The 15,113-nt window shown below is 42.6% G+C and overlaps 2 protein-coding genes across 3 annotated transcripts in view; one reads left to right on the top strand and one right to left on the bottom strand.

The window, feature by feature from the left end:
- Positions 1–2,718, bottom strand: part of GNS (glucosamine (N-acetyl)-6-sulfatase) — a 43,604-nt gene extending 40,886 nt beyond the window's left edge. Inside the window, exon 1 of the mRNA XM_010970512.3 lies at positions 2,351–2,718. Coding sequence (XP_010968814.2) covers positions 2,351–2,548 — 198 coding nt within the window. The 5' untranslated portion in view covers positions 2,549–2,718. The remainder of the gene's footprint in view (positions 1–2,350) is intronic.
- Positions 2,719–8,838: 6,120 nt separating this feature from the next.
- The window catches only part of TBC1D30 (TBC1 domain family member 30), a 73,543-nt gene continuing 67,268 nt past the window's right edge, over positions 8,839–15,113 (top strand). Inside the window, exon 1 of one of the 2 annotated variants that reach the window (XM_074375076.1) lies at positions 8,839–13,880. In XM_074375076.1, the coding sequence (XP_074231177.1) occupies positions 13,433–13,880 (448 nt within the window). In that variant the 5' untranslated portion in view covers positions 8,839–13,432. The remainder of the gene's footprint in view (positions 13,881–15,113) is intronic. The other variant, XM_074375075.1, reaches the window with a different exon arrangement.

Raw genomic sequence — 15,113 nt, forward strand, 5'->3', positions numbered from 1 at the left:
GCTACCACATAAAAGACTACTTGAGAGACGACCGATAAATTCCACATCCAACCACGATCATACAAAAGCCATAATCCTTTGACCTGAGTTAGTCTGGGGGATTGACACTTGTCGATTTCACCAACTAGGGCAGCAATTTGTGATCTTTTTTGGGGTCAGAGACCTCCTCTCCACAAAAATGAAGGTAATATTACACAAGGTGTTACTGTAGATTAAGGAGTTCAATGACCCCACTGGGGTTGCTGAGTATCACCTGAAGAGTCTGACCTATGGTGTAAGTGACTACGCTGATGTGAACATGCGGAATGACATCTGGTAAGTCAGCATTTTCACAGTATTCTAGAATAGGAGAAAAAGCATGGGGTGCCGAGATTGTTAAGACTCCGGGGTTTGCCCCTTATTACAGCTATATGAACCTTGGCCAAGTTACTTAACCTTCTCTAAGTTTTATTCCCCACCCCCTTTTAAGATAAGGACAATGCCTACAGCAGAGGGACTCTCTGTAATGACTGAAAGACACGAATAAAACACTTCACACTCTGACAAGCTCAAGTAGGTTCTCAAACGCTGTTATTATCTTAGTGCTCCCCCTTCAAGTCCTGTTTGACAACTAGTGGTAGAATATTCTGTAAAAGGCATCTCTTGTAAGAAAAGCCAGAATTCTCCAGAGAACTGGGAGTATTAAATTTGACTTTCCCCCCCACTTAATTTTGGCTCTTCTCTCAGCGCAAACATCTATAAAAAAGAATTTGCTACTAGTTTAAAGCAGCAAGGAGGATTAACATGTTCAGGGAAAGACCTCAAATATACACAGACCACATCCGTGGTCTATAAGAACCGAAGAAACTGAATTCTGAAAAGCTTATGTTTAAGTGATGGATTTTGTTACCAGCAGGGATGTGAAAACTTGAATTTTTAATTAAATCACTAAACTACTATTAATTTTTAACAGAAGTAGTTTGCTTTTTCTGGACAAAACACTTCAAAAACACATGCACAAATTTGTTTCAAAAGGAGTTTTGTGAAGTGTAACTGCTGGAATGGCGGAAAAAACAAAGTAAAATCCAGGAGGGCAATTAAGTCAAGACTCTTCAATGTCAATCCAGCTGGGAAGAAACTAAAAGGCAATGAGGTACATGTGGCAGGAAAAAGTGTGGAGTCAAAATGCAAGCATCTTATAACATCAGCTAGAAAAGACTCTCACTCTTAACACAGCCCTGAGTAAGAAACACGTATTAATGCACAACCCAGAAATATCTACATATGGATAAGCTTACCTCTACCACGTTTATCACACAGACATTTTCTATTCTACTCTATTCCACAGGAAAATGAAAATGCTGTAGCTACTCACTAAACCCACTTCACAACTCACTTATGGATTGACATTAGCAGTTTGAAGGACACTGAACTAAGGTGTTCCCACAGAGGCAGAGTTAGAAACCTCTTGCCTGAAGTGTTTTCACAGTCGCAGCATTTAGCTGAAAGCAAAAAGAAAACTGAAAGGAAGAAAATAAAGCACTTGTTTTTAAAAAGATAAGAGGAAGGCCATACCCAGGATCAGAGCACTAGTCAGGATTTTGTCTGCACTGCCACAACCACTTAGGTTCCTGGGGCAAGCCACTTTCTGGCCCTCCGTGACTAGGGGCTTGGGTGGATGCTCTTAAAGGTCACAAATTCCAGAACTCTAAGACACAGAAGCAAAATTCACTCTGGGAAAGAATGAATTCTCAAAAACAACACCTAATTGGTATAAAATGGAACACCGACAGTATCGAATGCATCAGCCAGGTGTTCAGTTAGGCTAATTGAATTTTCTTGATTCTTGTGAGGGAACGCATACCCTGAATTTTCGACAACCTACCCATCAGATTAGTTCACTTCAGCACTTATTTTTACAAATAGCAGGCACAAACACGGTCCACAGGCACAAATGCAGAGGTGGCCTAGGTCCCTCACAGAGGGGGCTGGATTTGTCCTTTACTCGAAAAGAAAAACAATCAAGGCTTGCATGCTCTTGGCCAGCACCTGCTCCTCATTGGTTCACCCCATCCTTAAGTGGCGTCCACATGTTTGTTTTGAGATAGGAAAGCAAACTCCTCAGCAGTAAGGTCCAGACTAGAAGGTCTGTGCGGTGCGTGCATGTGTGTGGATTCAGAAGAGACTCGGGAGAGAGAGGAAATAGTCTTGCAGCTCCATAAGCCTGCGTAAAGGGCTTGGAGAGGCAAAAGCAAACCCACCTAGGGTCAAGGCAGCTAGTTCAGGGAGTCGGGATGGGGAACAAGACCAAGAAACCACGAACTCAGCCGGGGAGGTGGAGGGGCGGGGCAGAAATAGAAAGAAGAGTTACCATGCCGCCGAGCACTTCGTCCTGGTCGTCGGCGAGGAGCAGGACCACATTGGGCCTCCGAGAACCCGCCGCCGCCCGCGAGACCCCCAGGCAGCCGGCCAGCAGCAGCAGCAGCAGCAGCAGCGCTGGGCTGCAGGAGGGCAGGTGGCGGGGGCTGCCCTGCCGGGGCCCACCTGGGGCCGGAGGCAAGAGCCGCATGGCGGACAGGGCTCCGGGGGCACCCCGGGCGGACTGGAGAGACGCGCAGGTGGCTGGAGGGCTAGAGGCCGACTAGCCACGGGCAGAAACGGCAGTACAGTGGAGGTCGGCGGCTGGGGTCAGGCGTTTTCTCCCCGGGCGCGATCACGTGAGCCAGGGGCAGGGGGCGGAGCACGCCGTGCGGCCACGTGAGGAGCGGCGGGGCGGGGCTGCGGGCGGAAAGGCCGCGGAGGCGGGAGCAGCCGGGAGGGAAGCCGGGAAGTGGGTGGGGACGGGCGAAAAGTGGGCCGGGAGCGGGATCTGCGCTTGCTTCCGGCTCCTGCCTGGGCTGGGTTCTGGTAGGACCCGTTTCGGAGCTCTTTGTGCAGGGATGAAAATGGAGGGAAGATGAGATGAAAGGAGGAGGGAATCAGCCACCTGGAAACAATTAAGAGAAAGGAGGAACATGCCTATCAGGTAGTAAGATTGGCTGGTGGGCTACGTCTGGGCTCTACCGTATTTAATCCCCGAGTCAACAAGCACTTACTGAAGGCCCATATAGTTAATTGTTTTAAATTTTCCCTGCAACTCAGCTGTTAAATTTGGAGCTGGATTCCAAGCCTGCTCTCTTAATTCTAAGTCTGGTTATGCTATTTCTCAGTTGATCCCGTGGTTTCAAACAAACAATTTGGGGATATTCTGACAGCCTAATTAATATTCCTTGGTGGATTTTTGAAAATTTAATATTCCTTGGTGAATTTTTGAAAGACTTCTTGAAAGATGTTGGAGAATGTGCATATTGAACAAAAACAAGACGCCTGCAACATGGTCACCCAACCACATTATTAAGTAATCTTTAGGGAAAAAATTCTATGAAACTAGGGCTCCAAATGTTTCTGTGGTAGCTCTAGAACAGCTCTGCTCTGCCCGTCTGCCCCAGTCTATGAAAACAGAAGTATCTCTGGCATTGGAGGGTATTATGGTTAGTGAAATAAGTCTGACAGAGAAAGACAAATACAGTATGATATCACTTGTAGGTGGAATCTAAAACAAATTAATGACTATAACAATAGCAAAAAGAAATATCCCTGGCAAGGTGGACTACCAGCCTTACTCCCAACTGAGAACAGGCTGTATGTACCTCCTGGTTCCTGACAAATAAGGTGTATTTTCTCTAATCCATCCAACTCAAAGTCTTTTAAAACTTGTGAGAGCACTATACTATGACAAAATAATTGTAAAAATAATTGTAGAAGTGTTTTGGAATGTCATACGAACAACTATCATGCTTACGCAAAAGGAAACATTGCCTTTGTTTTATTACATTTTTTAAAAAAAGTAAGTCTACAGAAGAGAAGAGAGTCTTTTAAAAATGAATTAGATTTCCACTGCAAATAAGAGTTGTGCTGGGAATCTGGTCAAGAGTACTTCCCAGATGGCCAGTGTACTGTGTTAACAGCCTAAGGCTAGGCTAATTTTGCACACTGATAGAATAACTAACCCCTATGTATTCAGATTTTAAGACTTCCGGTAAGACTTTTTGCACAAGAAAAGAATCTGTTCCATCTTCACTGATGCTCCAAATTATAAAATTTTATCACCGTTTTTGTTTCAAAGCTGGATTGTAAACTATTTGAGGGCAGAGATTGTATGATTAGGTGCCAACTATGTTCCAGATGTTAGGCTAGTGCTGGGAGACACTGTCCCTCTGTCATGCAATTTGCAATCTAGTAGCAGAGAAATATACAATCTAACAATCACCCAAAGTATATAATTACAAACAGGAAAACATGCTATGAAGGACAAGTAAAGGGTGCAATGAGCATTTAAGGGGGTGGAGGACTCACCTAGTCTAAGATCCCTTGAGGAAGTAACATTGAATGACTGTCTAAAGTTTAAATAGATGCTTTGTTAATGAAATAGTTGAGTAATAGAATGTCTCTTAGGCACAGAGAACAGCATGTGCAAAGGTCCTAAGGTGTGCATTCAAATATACAAAAGAAGCCAGCATGGTTGGAGCTGGGTAAGAAAAGGGGGAGAGGTAGGCAGGGCCCAGACCCTGTGTTAAGAATTTTGGTCTTTATCCTAAGGCTGATGGGAAATCACCGGAAGAGTAGAGAAGAAATATAATCCTGCATGAATCCTTTTGCCTGTGGCATGGTGTACAGATTAGATGAGGACGAGAATGGATAAAGGTAGATCAATTAGATGGAGAGATGTTGATAACAAGGGCAGATCCACATTTTGTGTGACCTGCAGCTTATATACAATTTTTGAGGGTGGCTCCTTAATAAAAAGAATAATAATTATGAATACAAAATTAGGCATATATATATTTGGGGAGGTAATTAGGTTTGTTTATTTATTTATTTATTTTAATAGCAGTCCTGGAGATTGAACCCAGAACGTCATGTATGCTAAGCACGTGCTCTACCACTGAGCTATACCCTCCCCCCTGAATATTCATTTAGACTGAGAAAAGAAACCACAATATTAGAAATTAGTAAAAGTTGAAAAATATTACAAATAATGCAAAATATAAAAACAACATACTGTTTTTATTAATTAACTGTCAGGCACTCTCCAGACTTTTTTCCACCCAAATTTTGTGGCTATGTCCTCTTTAATTGATTTCTCACATGATGGTGGTTTGTAGTACTTCTATAGAGGGAATAGAAAAATAATTTAGTCTTTTCTCTAGCATCATTGATCAGTATTTTTTTTTACTGTTGATAGTTCAGAAAATTTTTTTTCACCTTCATAGTTCATTTGGTTTTTGTATGTGTGTCAAATTTCAGAAAGCTCTTACCAAGTATTTCTATGTGGGCTTTCAGATTTTCTTGCACAGGTACTAATCTTAGGTATTCTTTGAATTGAAGGCACTAATTCAAAGTCATCAGTGTACTCATTGTAATCACGTATTATGAGTTTATATCTTCAGTGATGTCAGTTTGAGGTCAAATTAGAAAAAAATTTAAATATTTTTGAATGAATTTATATGATCCACTTCTCTTTCCAAATTGATTAGCAAACAATTCAAGAACCTATTATTACTTTCATTTACAATTCATCTCTTCTTAATGAGTTACTGTTTTTATTCTGACCTGGAAAACATTTGTCACTATTTACTTTTCAACGTCAGGATAATTTCGCATGATATTCTCACTCATCTTTTATCACTTTGATTTCATATCCATTAATTTTTTAATCTCAGTTTTATCTCAGTGCTTTGAATCAATAAATCTAAAGATGACAAAAGAAGGTACCTACTATATATGTCCCCATCAGGAGTCTGTAGTTTATCAGTAGTTTCATTAAAACATTCCAAAATGTCTTTCTAAATTGCAGTTTAAATGTTAAGTCTTTACATCTCATTTGTATTCTGGTTTGTCTTCTGAGTTGTTGCAAATGTATTTTAGAGTCCTAACGTTTTCCTAGGGCCTATGTTGCAAGGCTTGATCATCTTTATAATGCGCAGACCTTTTCATTATCCTTAGACTCTACAAGAAAAAAATCTAAGATGGCAAATACGTTTAAAATATGGCACATAGTCGTTAAACTGGAAAGTAACATACCCAACTGTTGCACATTATTGACATAGTTAACAACTTCAGGTACTTCGAGGGCAGCCTTTCTTCTAACAAAAATAAGGCAATGAGTTGTAAAATAAGGCTCACGGTCTGCAGTTTTTTTAAAGAGCCTGCAGCCCTTTGTCCTAATCATCATAATAGCTGTGTTGACATATGACTGATGGTAAATGTTGTTCAACTGCAGGTAGAAATAGCCCAAATCTTGTTTCGCTTTGAAGTCTCAGAAAAATGTTTTCAGTTGGTTAAAAAAGTTAAAAGTCATTAATAGGGTTTCCTGCTAGAAGAGTTGTGCACAGTAATGAACAGCTGATTGATCTCAGTCACATCTGAGTAGAATGTATAATGTTATTATTTGGTGTCTGGTTATGTATTTGACTTACATTTAAAAAAAAATTTTCTCATCACTTCAATTAATTTTTCATTAATTATTTCGGTAAAATAAGCCATATTTTTTTACTTTGTCATTTCTTTCTAAGAGCTTAAGCCAAAATGGATAAAATCCATCTACTGAAAAATTCCCATGAAATTTCCATTCTGGGTACAACACCATTTTCCATCATGACCTCTGAAGTATGAATCTCCTTCACTTTTAATAACCTCAAAAGCCCAGTCTCTGGTCATGATGGAGTAACGGGGGCAGGCTAACCTTCCTCCTGTAACAAGCAGAAAACAGGACAAAATACATGTTTTCACACAGTGGACAATAGTCAGTGCAAGATTGTGACCTATGTGTGAAGGGAAATAAACAATTGCCCCCGTTTTCTACCTGGAGGCACATTCCGAACCAGGGAGCCAGAAAGAGGGTATTAGGTAGAATAAAGTTAAGTTGAAGGGAGAAAGGTTACAGTTGCAGAAAGCTGAGGTAGATGGAACTTGTAGGGCAACTGGAACTTGTGGGGCAAAGTTCCAAAGAGGAGGAAGCTATGTAGGTGAAGAGCTTCATAAATCTGCATAGATGGCCTTTTGAGACTTTGTTGAACACTAAGATGTGCAAGCATAGAGTGAAGGCACCATAACATAAGGCAGTGAATAACCAAGGAGATGTAATAATTCTCAGAGAAGTTGGGAAATGTTTGAGATCCAACCAGCCAGAAGGGAAAGTCTTTTTTTTTAATTAAAAAAATTTAAAATTAATTTTTATTTTTTTGTGGGGCAGGTAATTTGGTGTCACTTACTTATTTTAACACAGGTACTGGGAATTGAACCCAGAACCTCGTGCATCCTAAACATGTGCTCTACCACTTGAGGTATCCCCCAACCCCTTTAAAATTTTTAAAAATTTCTTTTTATAAAATTTTTCTGGGGGGGGGGTAATTAGGTTTATTTATTTATTTATTTAATGGAGGTAGTGGGGATTGAACCCAGGACCTCATTCATGCTAAGCACACACTCTACCACTGAGATTTGCCCTCCCCCATGAAAATCTTTCTTGACTACAAGGAGCTTTCAGCAGTGAACCCAGAAAGGCCAGAAAGGCTTTACCTTAGTAGTAAAGCTAAACTATCATGAGCGAAAAGTGCTATACCCCTACAATAATAATATTTAAATACAAGTCTCAGAATATCAAGCTGATCTGCAAAGAGCTTAACTTGTCTGCCAAAACAAGGCCCCACAGTTTTTAAGGGAAGGCTACAAAATCTAGAGTCTTAACAAGATGAAATTTACCATATCCTGCATCCAATAGAAAAATTTACTACATAGGCCCCCAAACAGGAGAATGTGACCCATAACCAAGAGAAAAATCAGTCAGTAAAAACAAGTAATAAATGACAGAGATGAAGAAATGAACACATCGAGGTGTTTAAACACTTATAACTCTATGTCATAATAAAGTTTAAACAGATCTAGTCTTTCTGGGCATTCTGCAGAACATCAAATCCATCTATTACACTGATGACATCATGCTGATCAGTCAGGATGAACAAGAGGCAGCTAAAATGCCAGAATCTTTGATATGACACATGGGCTCCAGAGGATAGGAGAGAGACCCTATGAAATTCATTGATCTTTAAATTTAATTTCTGTCTAAGCTTGTGGATATTTGATTTACCACATTGCAGAAGTTTTCAAAACCAGGGACTCTCAACTCTTTGAGGAATTCTAATAATTTTCTGATATGCTTTATTTCAATATCCATACATGTGCTTTTATTTTGTAATAATTTACTGACAAAGTGTATTGCCGGAAAGCTGGTAGTTCCTGTCCCAGATCTCAAAGGTTGGGCAAACATGGCAAAGATGGCATTCGTGGAACAGATGGGCAAGTTAGACCCCACGGCAGGTCCCAGCACTGGTTTTAAGTAGAAAATCTCGCTTTCCTACTGCTGCTCACCACCACTGCTGCTTTTCTACTGTTGCTGCCACCAACCTGGGCTCTGGTCTCTACCTGCCCACCTGGGGCCCTGAGCTTCCTGGGACTGCCTGGAGGCATGCACATGTGACAGTTGCTTGGTGTCTGGCTGCTGCCCGCTGTACCCCATGTCCTAGCTTTTTTCCACTGCTCAAGCACACCTTCCATCGCCCCATTGGACTTCACTTATGAAATACAAGTTCAAAGGTAAAATTGCTGATAATTTAAAGATGATGACAACAAAGCATTAAGCCAAGTGTGGGGACCTTCTGAGAGTGAGACTCTGTACAACTGCAGAGGTCATATCTTGAAGTCTGTCCTGGTGACAGGTCCAACCTCTGATGCAGGTAGCCCTTCTGCTTGGATCTTACACTCTGGCAGACCCTATGACATTCCAGATGTCAATGGTGGGAAAAGATGCAGTGTGCAGCAAGCCCCACTAGGAAAATCACAATGCAGGCTCTGAGGTTTTGGAGCAGTGTCATGCTATCTATAGCAGAAAATACACATCTTTTAAAAAACAGCTCCTAATGTACTGAGCCCTAATAGAGATGGGACTCTTGACCATGAGGTACCCAATGACCATGCTTTTTGAACTATCCATCATGAGTTGGGTCCTCTTGGACCCCCAAGTCATAAAGTTGGTCAGGATCAGCAGTAGTTCTACATAAGATGAAATGGTACATCCAGAACAAAGCACGAGCAAGAGCAGAGAGCACAAAAAGTACATGAAGAGATAGTCTGGACTCCTATATTGCTCATCATGGTCACCCCAGTACTCCTGTCTCAGCTCTCACCTGGGGTACTATAGGACTAGCTGAAGGAGGAGGAGAAAATTTAGCTTGGTTTAAGGATAGAACAGCCTGGTATATGGGTGCAAAGTGGAAATGGATGGTGGTTGCATTAGAGCCTCACTCCGGCTTGGTGTTGAATCACAGTGGTGAGAGAAAACCACCTTAATGGGGAGCTTCGGATGGTGCACCTGACCATCCAGTTTGTGTGGAAAGAGAAGTGGTCTGAGGCTAGAATACATACGGACTCACCGTAAGTGGTGAAGGGCCTCTGCTGGCTGGTCACGAGCCTGGAAGGAAAAGGCCTGGGAGATTGGAGATGGGGAGGTCTAGGTAGAGGCACAGTGTAAAGATCTTTGCATGACGTGTTTATGTCCACCAGGAAGCATCCACATGGAAGAGGCGCTAACTAAACAGTGAATTAGACAAAGCAGCTTAGTCAGTCGACGTTAGTCAGCCTTTGTCAGTAGTTACCTAGGTAGTGACATGATGGACACCTCACTTACTCTCAAAGAATATTGCTTGAATACGGGTGAGAGATCAGAAGTTCAGTTCCCAGCTGATGTGCACTGAGTAATCACAATTTTTCTTTTTACTATTGCAAAGGAAAGGTTATAGTCTGTCACTTTGAAATACAGTGTAATAATTAATCGTTAAGAAGTAGTCAGATGAGATCTCCAAAGTTCCTCTAAGCACTCGAATTTTATTACTTAAATATCATTCAACATTAACAGCTCTTATTTATTGACTGTCTGCTATGCATTTCCTAAGGTCTGGCTAGGGCTTCATGGCTTCTTAAAGTATGAAAATCCCTTTTTTACCTCTGTTGCCAACTTTTTGGATTGAAAAATACAAGAATCTTCTTCAAGTATAGTTACTAAGTTGAAAAATAGAGATTGTATTCCATTCCAAGGATATAAATAAATTACAACCAGCAAAATTAAAGAACAAAAGTGAGCTTCCATGAGAAGAAGCTGAAATCCAGCAATGACCTGTGCGTTTCTCTTGTGACTGGAGTGTAAGTAATCCTTGAAGGATTAGAGTAAAAGGTTAACTGCTAGATTTTAGAAATCAGCCATTCCAAGAATAATTGAAATGTTCATCATAGCAATTTAGTTTTTATGTGTGTGTTTGCACATGCTGAAAAAAATTACCAAATTATCAAAAATGTTGAGAGTCTTGTTAAGGTCGTTTTAAATGTCAGGTGTCAGAAGGTTATTAGCAAGACCCTGATCCAGGTTTGGAAATAACTTTAAATGTATCTTGCGCACAGGTTTATATAAATCACATTCTATCGACTATAGTAAATTGTACTCAACTTAGAGGTAGATGCTTCTTAGCTCCTTGTAAATATAATGCAATATTGGACCTTATAATACATAGAAATAATTAATATAATTAAATATTAAAACTAAAAGTCCAAACAAATTAAAATGGTGATTATTAGTAGTAGCATAAGTAACCATAGTAAATTAAATTTAAGCTATTAATTAGTCATGATCAGTTTGCAATCCTATTATGTTAGGTCAATGGTTTTCTCTCATATCCAATTAGTTGGCTTCAGACCTTCAGGAAGTTGCTGGGAACCTTCCAGTCACCAGGCAGCAGTAATTAGGGTTCAGAAATGGGCTGCTCTTTGCCGACACCTCTTCTAGGATTCTGTTTAATAGAACTCTCATTTCTTAGGAAAGTAAGCAATCGGTCGATCTGTTCTCTAGTTTTCATTTTATTCATTCAGTTAGTTAATTCAACAAACATTTATGGAGTACTGATAATGTGTCAGGGTCTGTTCTAGGTGGTGGGCGTATCCCAGCGAACAAAGGAGACAAAAATTCCTGCCTTCAGGAGATTATGTTTTACTAGCAGAAGACAGTAAAATAAATCAGTAGATGGTATAGTATGTTGGAAGGTGGTGAGTGTTCTGGAAAAAAAGAGAACATGGAGGGGAAGACAGAAATACTGTGGAGTAGGGAGCTGCAGTTTCAAATAGGGCCATTAGCGGGGATCCACTCAGAAGATGACATTTAAATAGAGACCTGACCTGGTGAGAGGAGTCCTGTGGATATCTGGGCCAAGATCAGTCAACAGGGCAAGGACCTTGAATCTGCTTTCCTGGTTAGTTTTTATTTTGCCAGTTTTCACTCCTCAGGTGATTTGGTAATGAGAGGGTACAGGAGATAATTTTGAAGTTCTGATTAATTTAGAAATGTTCACATGTCAGTGACCTGCCATTTTTCCTGGCCTCTTTCACCATCCCCTTCAGTTCACTTTGAGCGTCTTTATCCATAGGTCCTGATAGAAATACCCCGGATGTGAATTGTGCTGAGGACCAGTAGTTATCACATCTCTTATCAGGTGGAGATAGAAAGGACTGGGAAGTCAACTAAGAAAAGAGATCTAATTTCAGTGTTTCCTTTTATTTAAGTCCTGCTTGTTGCAAAGTTTGGCATCTGAAGGAAGGATTTCAGGTCTCTATCGAATGCCAGAGATAATAGAAAAAAAATCCTTGAAAAAAGAAAAAACAAAATAACACATAATTCCATTCATTCTATTGCATACATTTTAAAGTTAAATGGAAACAGTAGTAGTTCATACAGTTATAAAACCATAAAATGCTATTTCTAGTATAATTTAACATTTTGGATATCTAAGGGAAGAGTTATAAAACTTCTGCTTTCCTTATACTAACTCCAATTTCAGAAAGGGTCCTGTTGCACCCACTCTGTGTTTACATGTATTGTGGTGAGGCCAGGTTTCTTCAGGCTCTATAACAAAAGTGCCTTGAAAAGTAAGAAGTATGCTGAACAAACATAAAGCACCACCATTGTTCACTAGGTGTGTTGTTGGTCCTTTTAAAAATACGGCAAGTATTTAAAAGCGTTAGGAGATAGATAAATACACACTCATCCACAATGAAATATATATTCAACCATAATGAAAGCCAGACACTTAAGCTTTAAGTTCACTTTATTCTTTGTGAATGGGCAGTTATTTAGCCTCTCTGTGCCTCAGTTCCTTCATCTGAAAAGTGAGGGAAAAAACAGTACTTACCTTTGTAACTATGTGGTGACATATGTGAGCTAGATTATGATGGTGATCATTTTGCAACATATACAAATATCGGGTCGTTATGTTGTACTGCTGAAACTAATACGTCAATTATACCTAAATTTAAAAAATAGTGCTTACCTGCTTTATAGGGTTAAAATGAGAATTAAATGGGATAATTAGTGCAAAGAACTAAGAACAGTCCCTGGCACACAAAAAGCACTCAAAAACGTTGACAATTCTTACTAAATTCACGAAACTATCTACAGTGAAGAGGCACCCTGTTCTTCCATTGAGGTCTAGGGTAAAGATACATCTCTTAGATTATCATGTAAAATTTGAGTTTTACTGATAGAATCAGCTGCATCAGTTTATCAGTTTCCCTTTTCATGACATTTGTTAAATCCTCATTCTCTGTTAGGTCTTGGGCTAGGGAATTAATTGATCTTAATCCAGTACTTAATCTTTGACCGAAAAAAAAGTTCACAGCGTTACTAAACCTCAAGTACATGCCAGGTCTTTAGAAAGGTGATTGTCAGAAACTAAACTAAGAACTCCTTTAAAGGCGCCCAAATCAGGTGGGAAGACAAGAAGGGCTGGGCATTGTGCCCGGAGTATGTGAAAGGGGAGCGCCCTGCCTCTGCCAGTTGATCGGCGTTTAGAATTCTCCCGGGCATTATTTCCAGCTGGTGGCTGAATAAGATGCAAGAGTTGCCCTCTTTTTGAGTTAATCACGTGCTTAAAAGTGAAGGTGACATCGGCCAGAGCGCCCTTCCCCACCCCCCGCTCCCCGGGGCTAGAGGCTTTATCCTGATACGTTCTGGCTACATCCTGCTCCTTGACGCTCTTCAGAGAGCGCTCCCGGGCGCTGGCGGGCCTCACCTGTTGCAGGTGTACCCAGGTGTCCCGCAGCGTGGCTGCTGGCTCTCCTCCCCGCCCGGGGTCGAAGGGCAGCGGCGCTGGGCCGTCCTGGGGGAGGTCCGGCAACTAGGGTATCCGGAGCCCGCGGGCGCTGCGCCCGGCCCAGCGCACCCCCTGCGGGGCTGAGGCCGCGCCTCCTCCCGGAACTGGCTCGCGCGGCGTGGCGGGAGGAGCGGCGGGAGCGGGGCCGCTGCGCGCCGGGGGCCATGGAGGTCCTGCCCGCAAGCGACCCAGAGGCAGGCAAGGAGCAGCCCGAGGCAAAGCCCGACGACGCGGGGCCCGGAGCGCCCCGGGTTCCATGCCTGCAGGGGGCGTCCCCCGGGGAGCGAGCACCCGGCTCCTGGGACCCCTGGGAGGGCGAGGAGGAGCCGGAGCCGGGCGAGCCGCCGGGTAGCCGCACGGCGTCCCTGGTGAGCGGGCTGCTCACCGAACTGTACAGCTGCACCGAGGAGGAGGAGGCGGTCGGCGGGGGCCGCGGGCCTGGGGGCCGCGAGCGGCGTTGCGACAGCTTCGACAGCTCCGCAGAGGCCTCCGGCTCCGACGTGTTCCTGGGCGGCCGCCGCGGCGCCGGCGACTCCCGCGTGCTGCAGGAGCTGCAGGAGCTGCAGAAGCGGCCGAGCCAGCGGCACCAGATGCAGTACCTGCGGCAGAAAGGTGAGGGCCCGGGGAGGGGGGTCCCGGGAGCTCCCCAGAGCCGCGCGCCTGCCGGGTCTGCGCGCGCTCCCGCGCTCACCTGTGCGCACCTGTGCTGATACGCCAAGCGCCCAGATAGTAAGTTCCGAGCGTCTCCTTTGATCTGTCGCGGGTGCCCACAGGGTCATGAATTCACGACTAGACCTAGTTCTTATTGTCCCCCCATCCCGTCTCGAGTTGAGTGAAGCTTCAGTTGTTGGAATGGTAGTATGCCCGTCCCCCATCCTCCTTGTGTTTGTGGAGGCCCAAGAGGAGAGGCAGTCGAGATTCTAATTTCACCAGAACAGCTGTTAGGACGGGTTTGGAGTTTCTGAGATGTCTACGTGAGGTTACCTAGAGGACTCTTAGAGAAAAAAGGTGACTCCCGGAGCTGTTTTTTGGTTTGTTTGTTTTTTTAGTTTAGTTTTTTTTTTTTTCAATCCGCCTTCCTTGGCCACACTACTTGGTTAATGTTTAACTAGTGAGGCAAAGTAATTCAGTTTCTACGCAGAACGTGTGAAATTTGTTTCTCAGAACGTCTGGTTTCAAGATGCTCACTAGGTGGATTTTTTTGCCCCCGAGTGGCGAATTAGTGGAAGGCCCTAGAGCGTTGACGTTATCACAGAATTTAATTGCTAGTACCTTCTGTTGGAGACGTTGATCCGAAAATGGCCTTGGCTTTCGGGGAAGAAGCTAATTTGATGTTTCTTTCGTTATCATACTCTGATGCTTCTGTCCTAACTGGTGTTTTTTCTCAACTGTTTATAATAGCTTGCCTTCCAGGCACTTGGTTATTACAGTTGTCTTTTTGTACAGTTATATCAAGAGTTCAATTTACAAAATGAACAGAGGTGTGGAAAACATGCTAAGACATAGTAACATTCCTTGAATTAATGTCCTTGTGCTAAATTACCAGAAGAGGGAGGAAAGAGATTACTGTAGAGTGGTCTCCTATCTCCTGTATGTAAAATCAGTTTAGCTGGTGCCAGGGGATTAAAAACAAACAAACACCCCCCCCCCCCAACCTAACTAGGAAGGGAATAAATCTGTCTGCTTTCTGAAATCTATGTAAACAGCCTACAGCTTCCTCTTTTGGCTTCCTAGTGAAGTTTTTTCCCCCCAGCTGATTGTTATAAATGGCTTCCACCTTCCTCCCCCTGCCTGAGACTTTAGCTGGAGTTGTGCCATTTAATTTTATACAACTATCTGGCTGTT

The sequence above is a fragment of the Camelus bactrianus genome, chromosome 12 (genome assembly GCF_048773025.1).
Source record: "Camelus bactrianus isolate YW-2024 breed Bactrian camel chromosome 12, ASM4877302v1, whole genome shotgun sequence".
NCBI classification, from domain to species: domain Eukaryota; kingdom Metazoa; phylum Chordata; class Mammalia; order Artiodactyla; family Camelidae; genus Camelus; species Camelus bactrianus.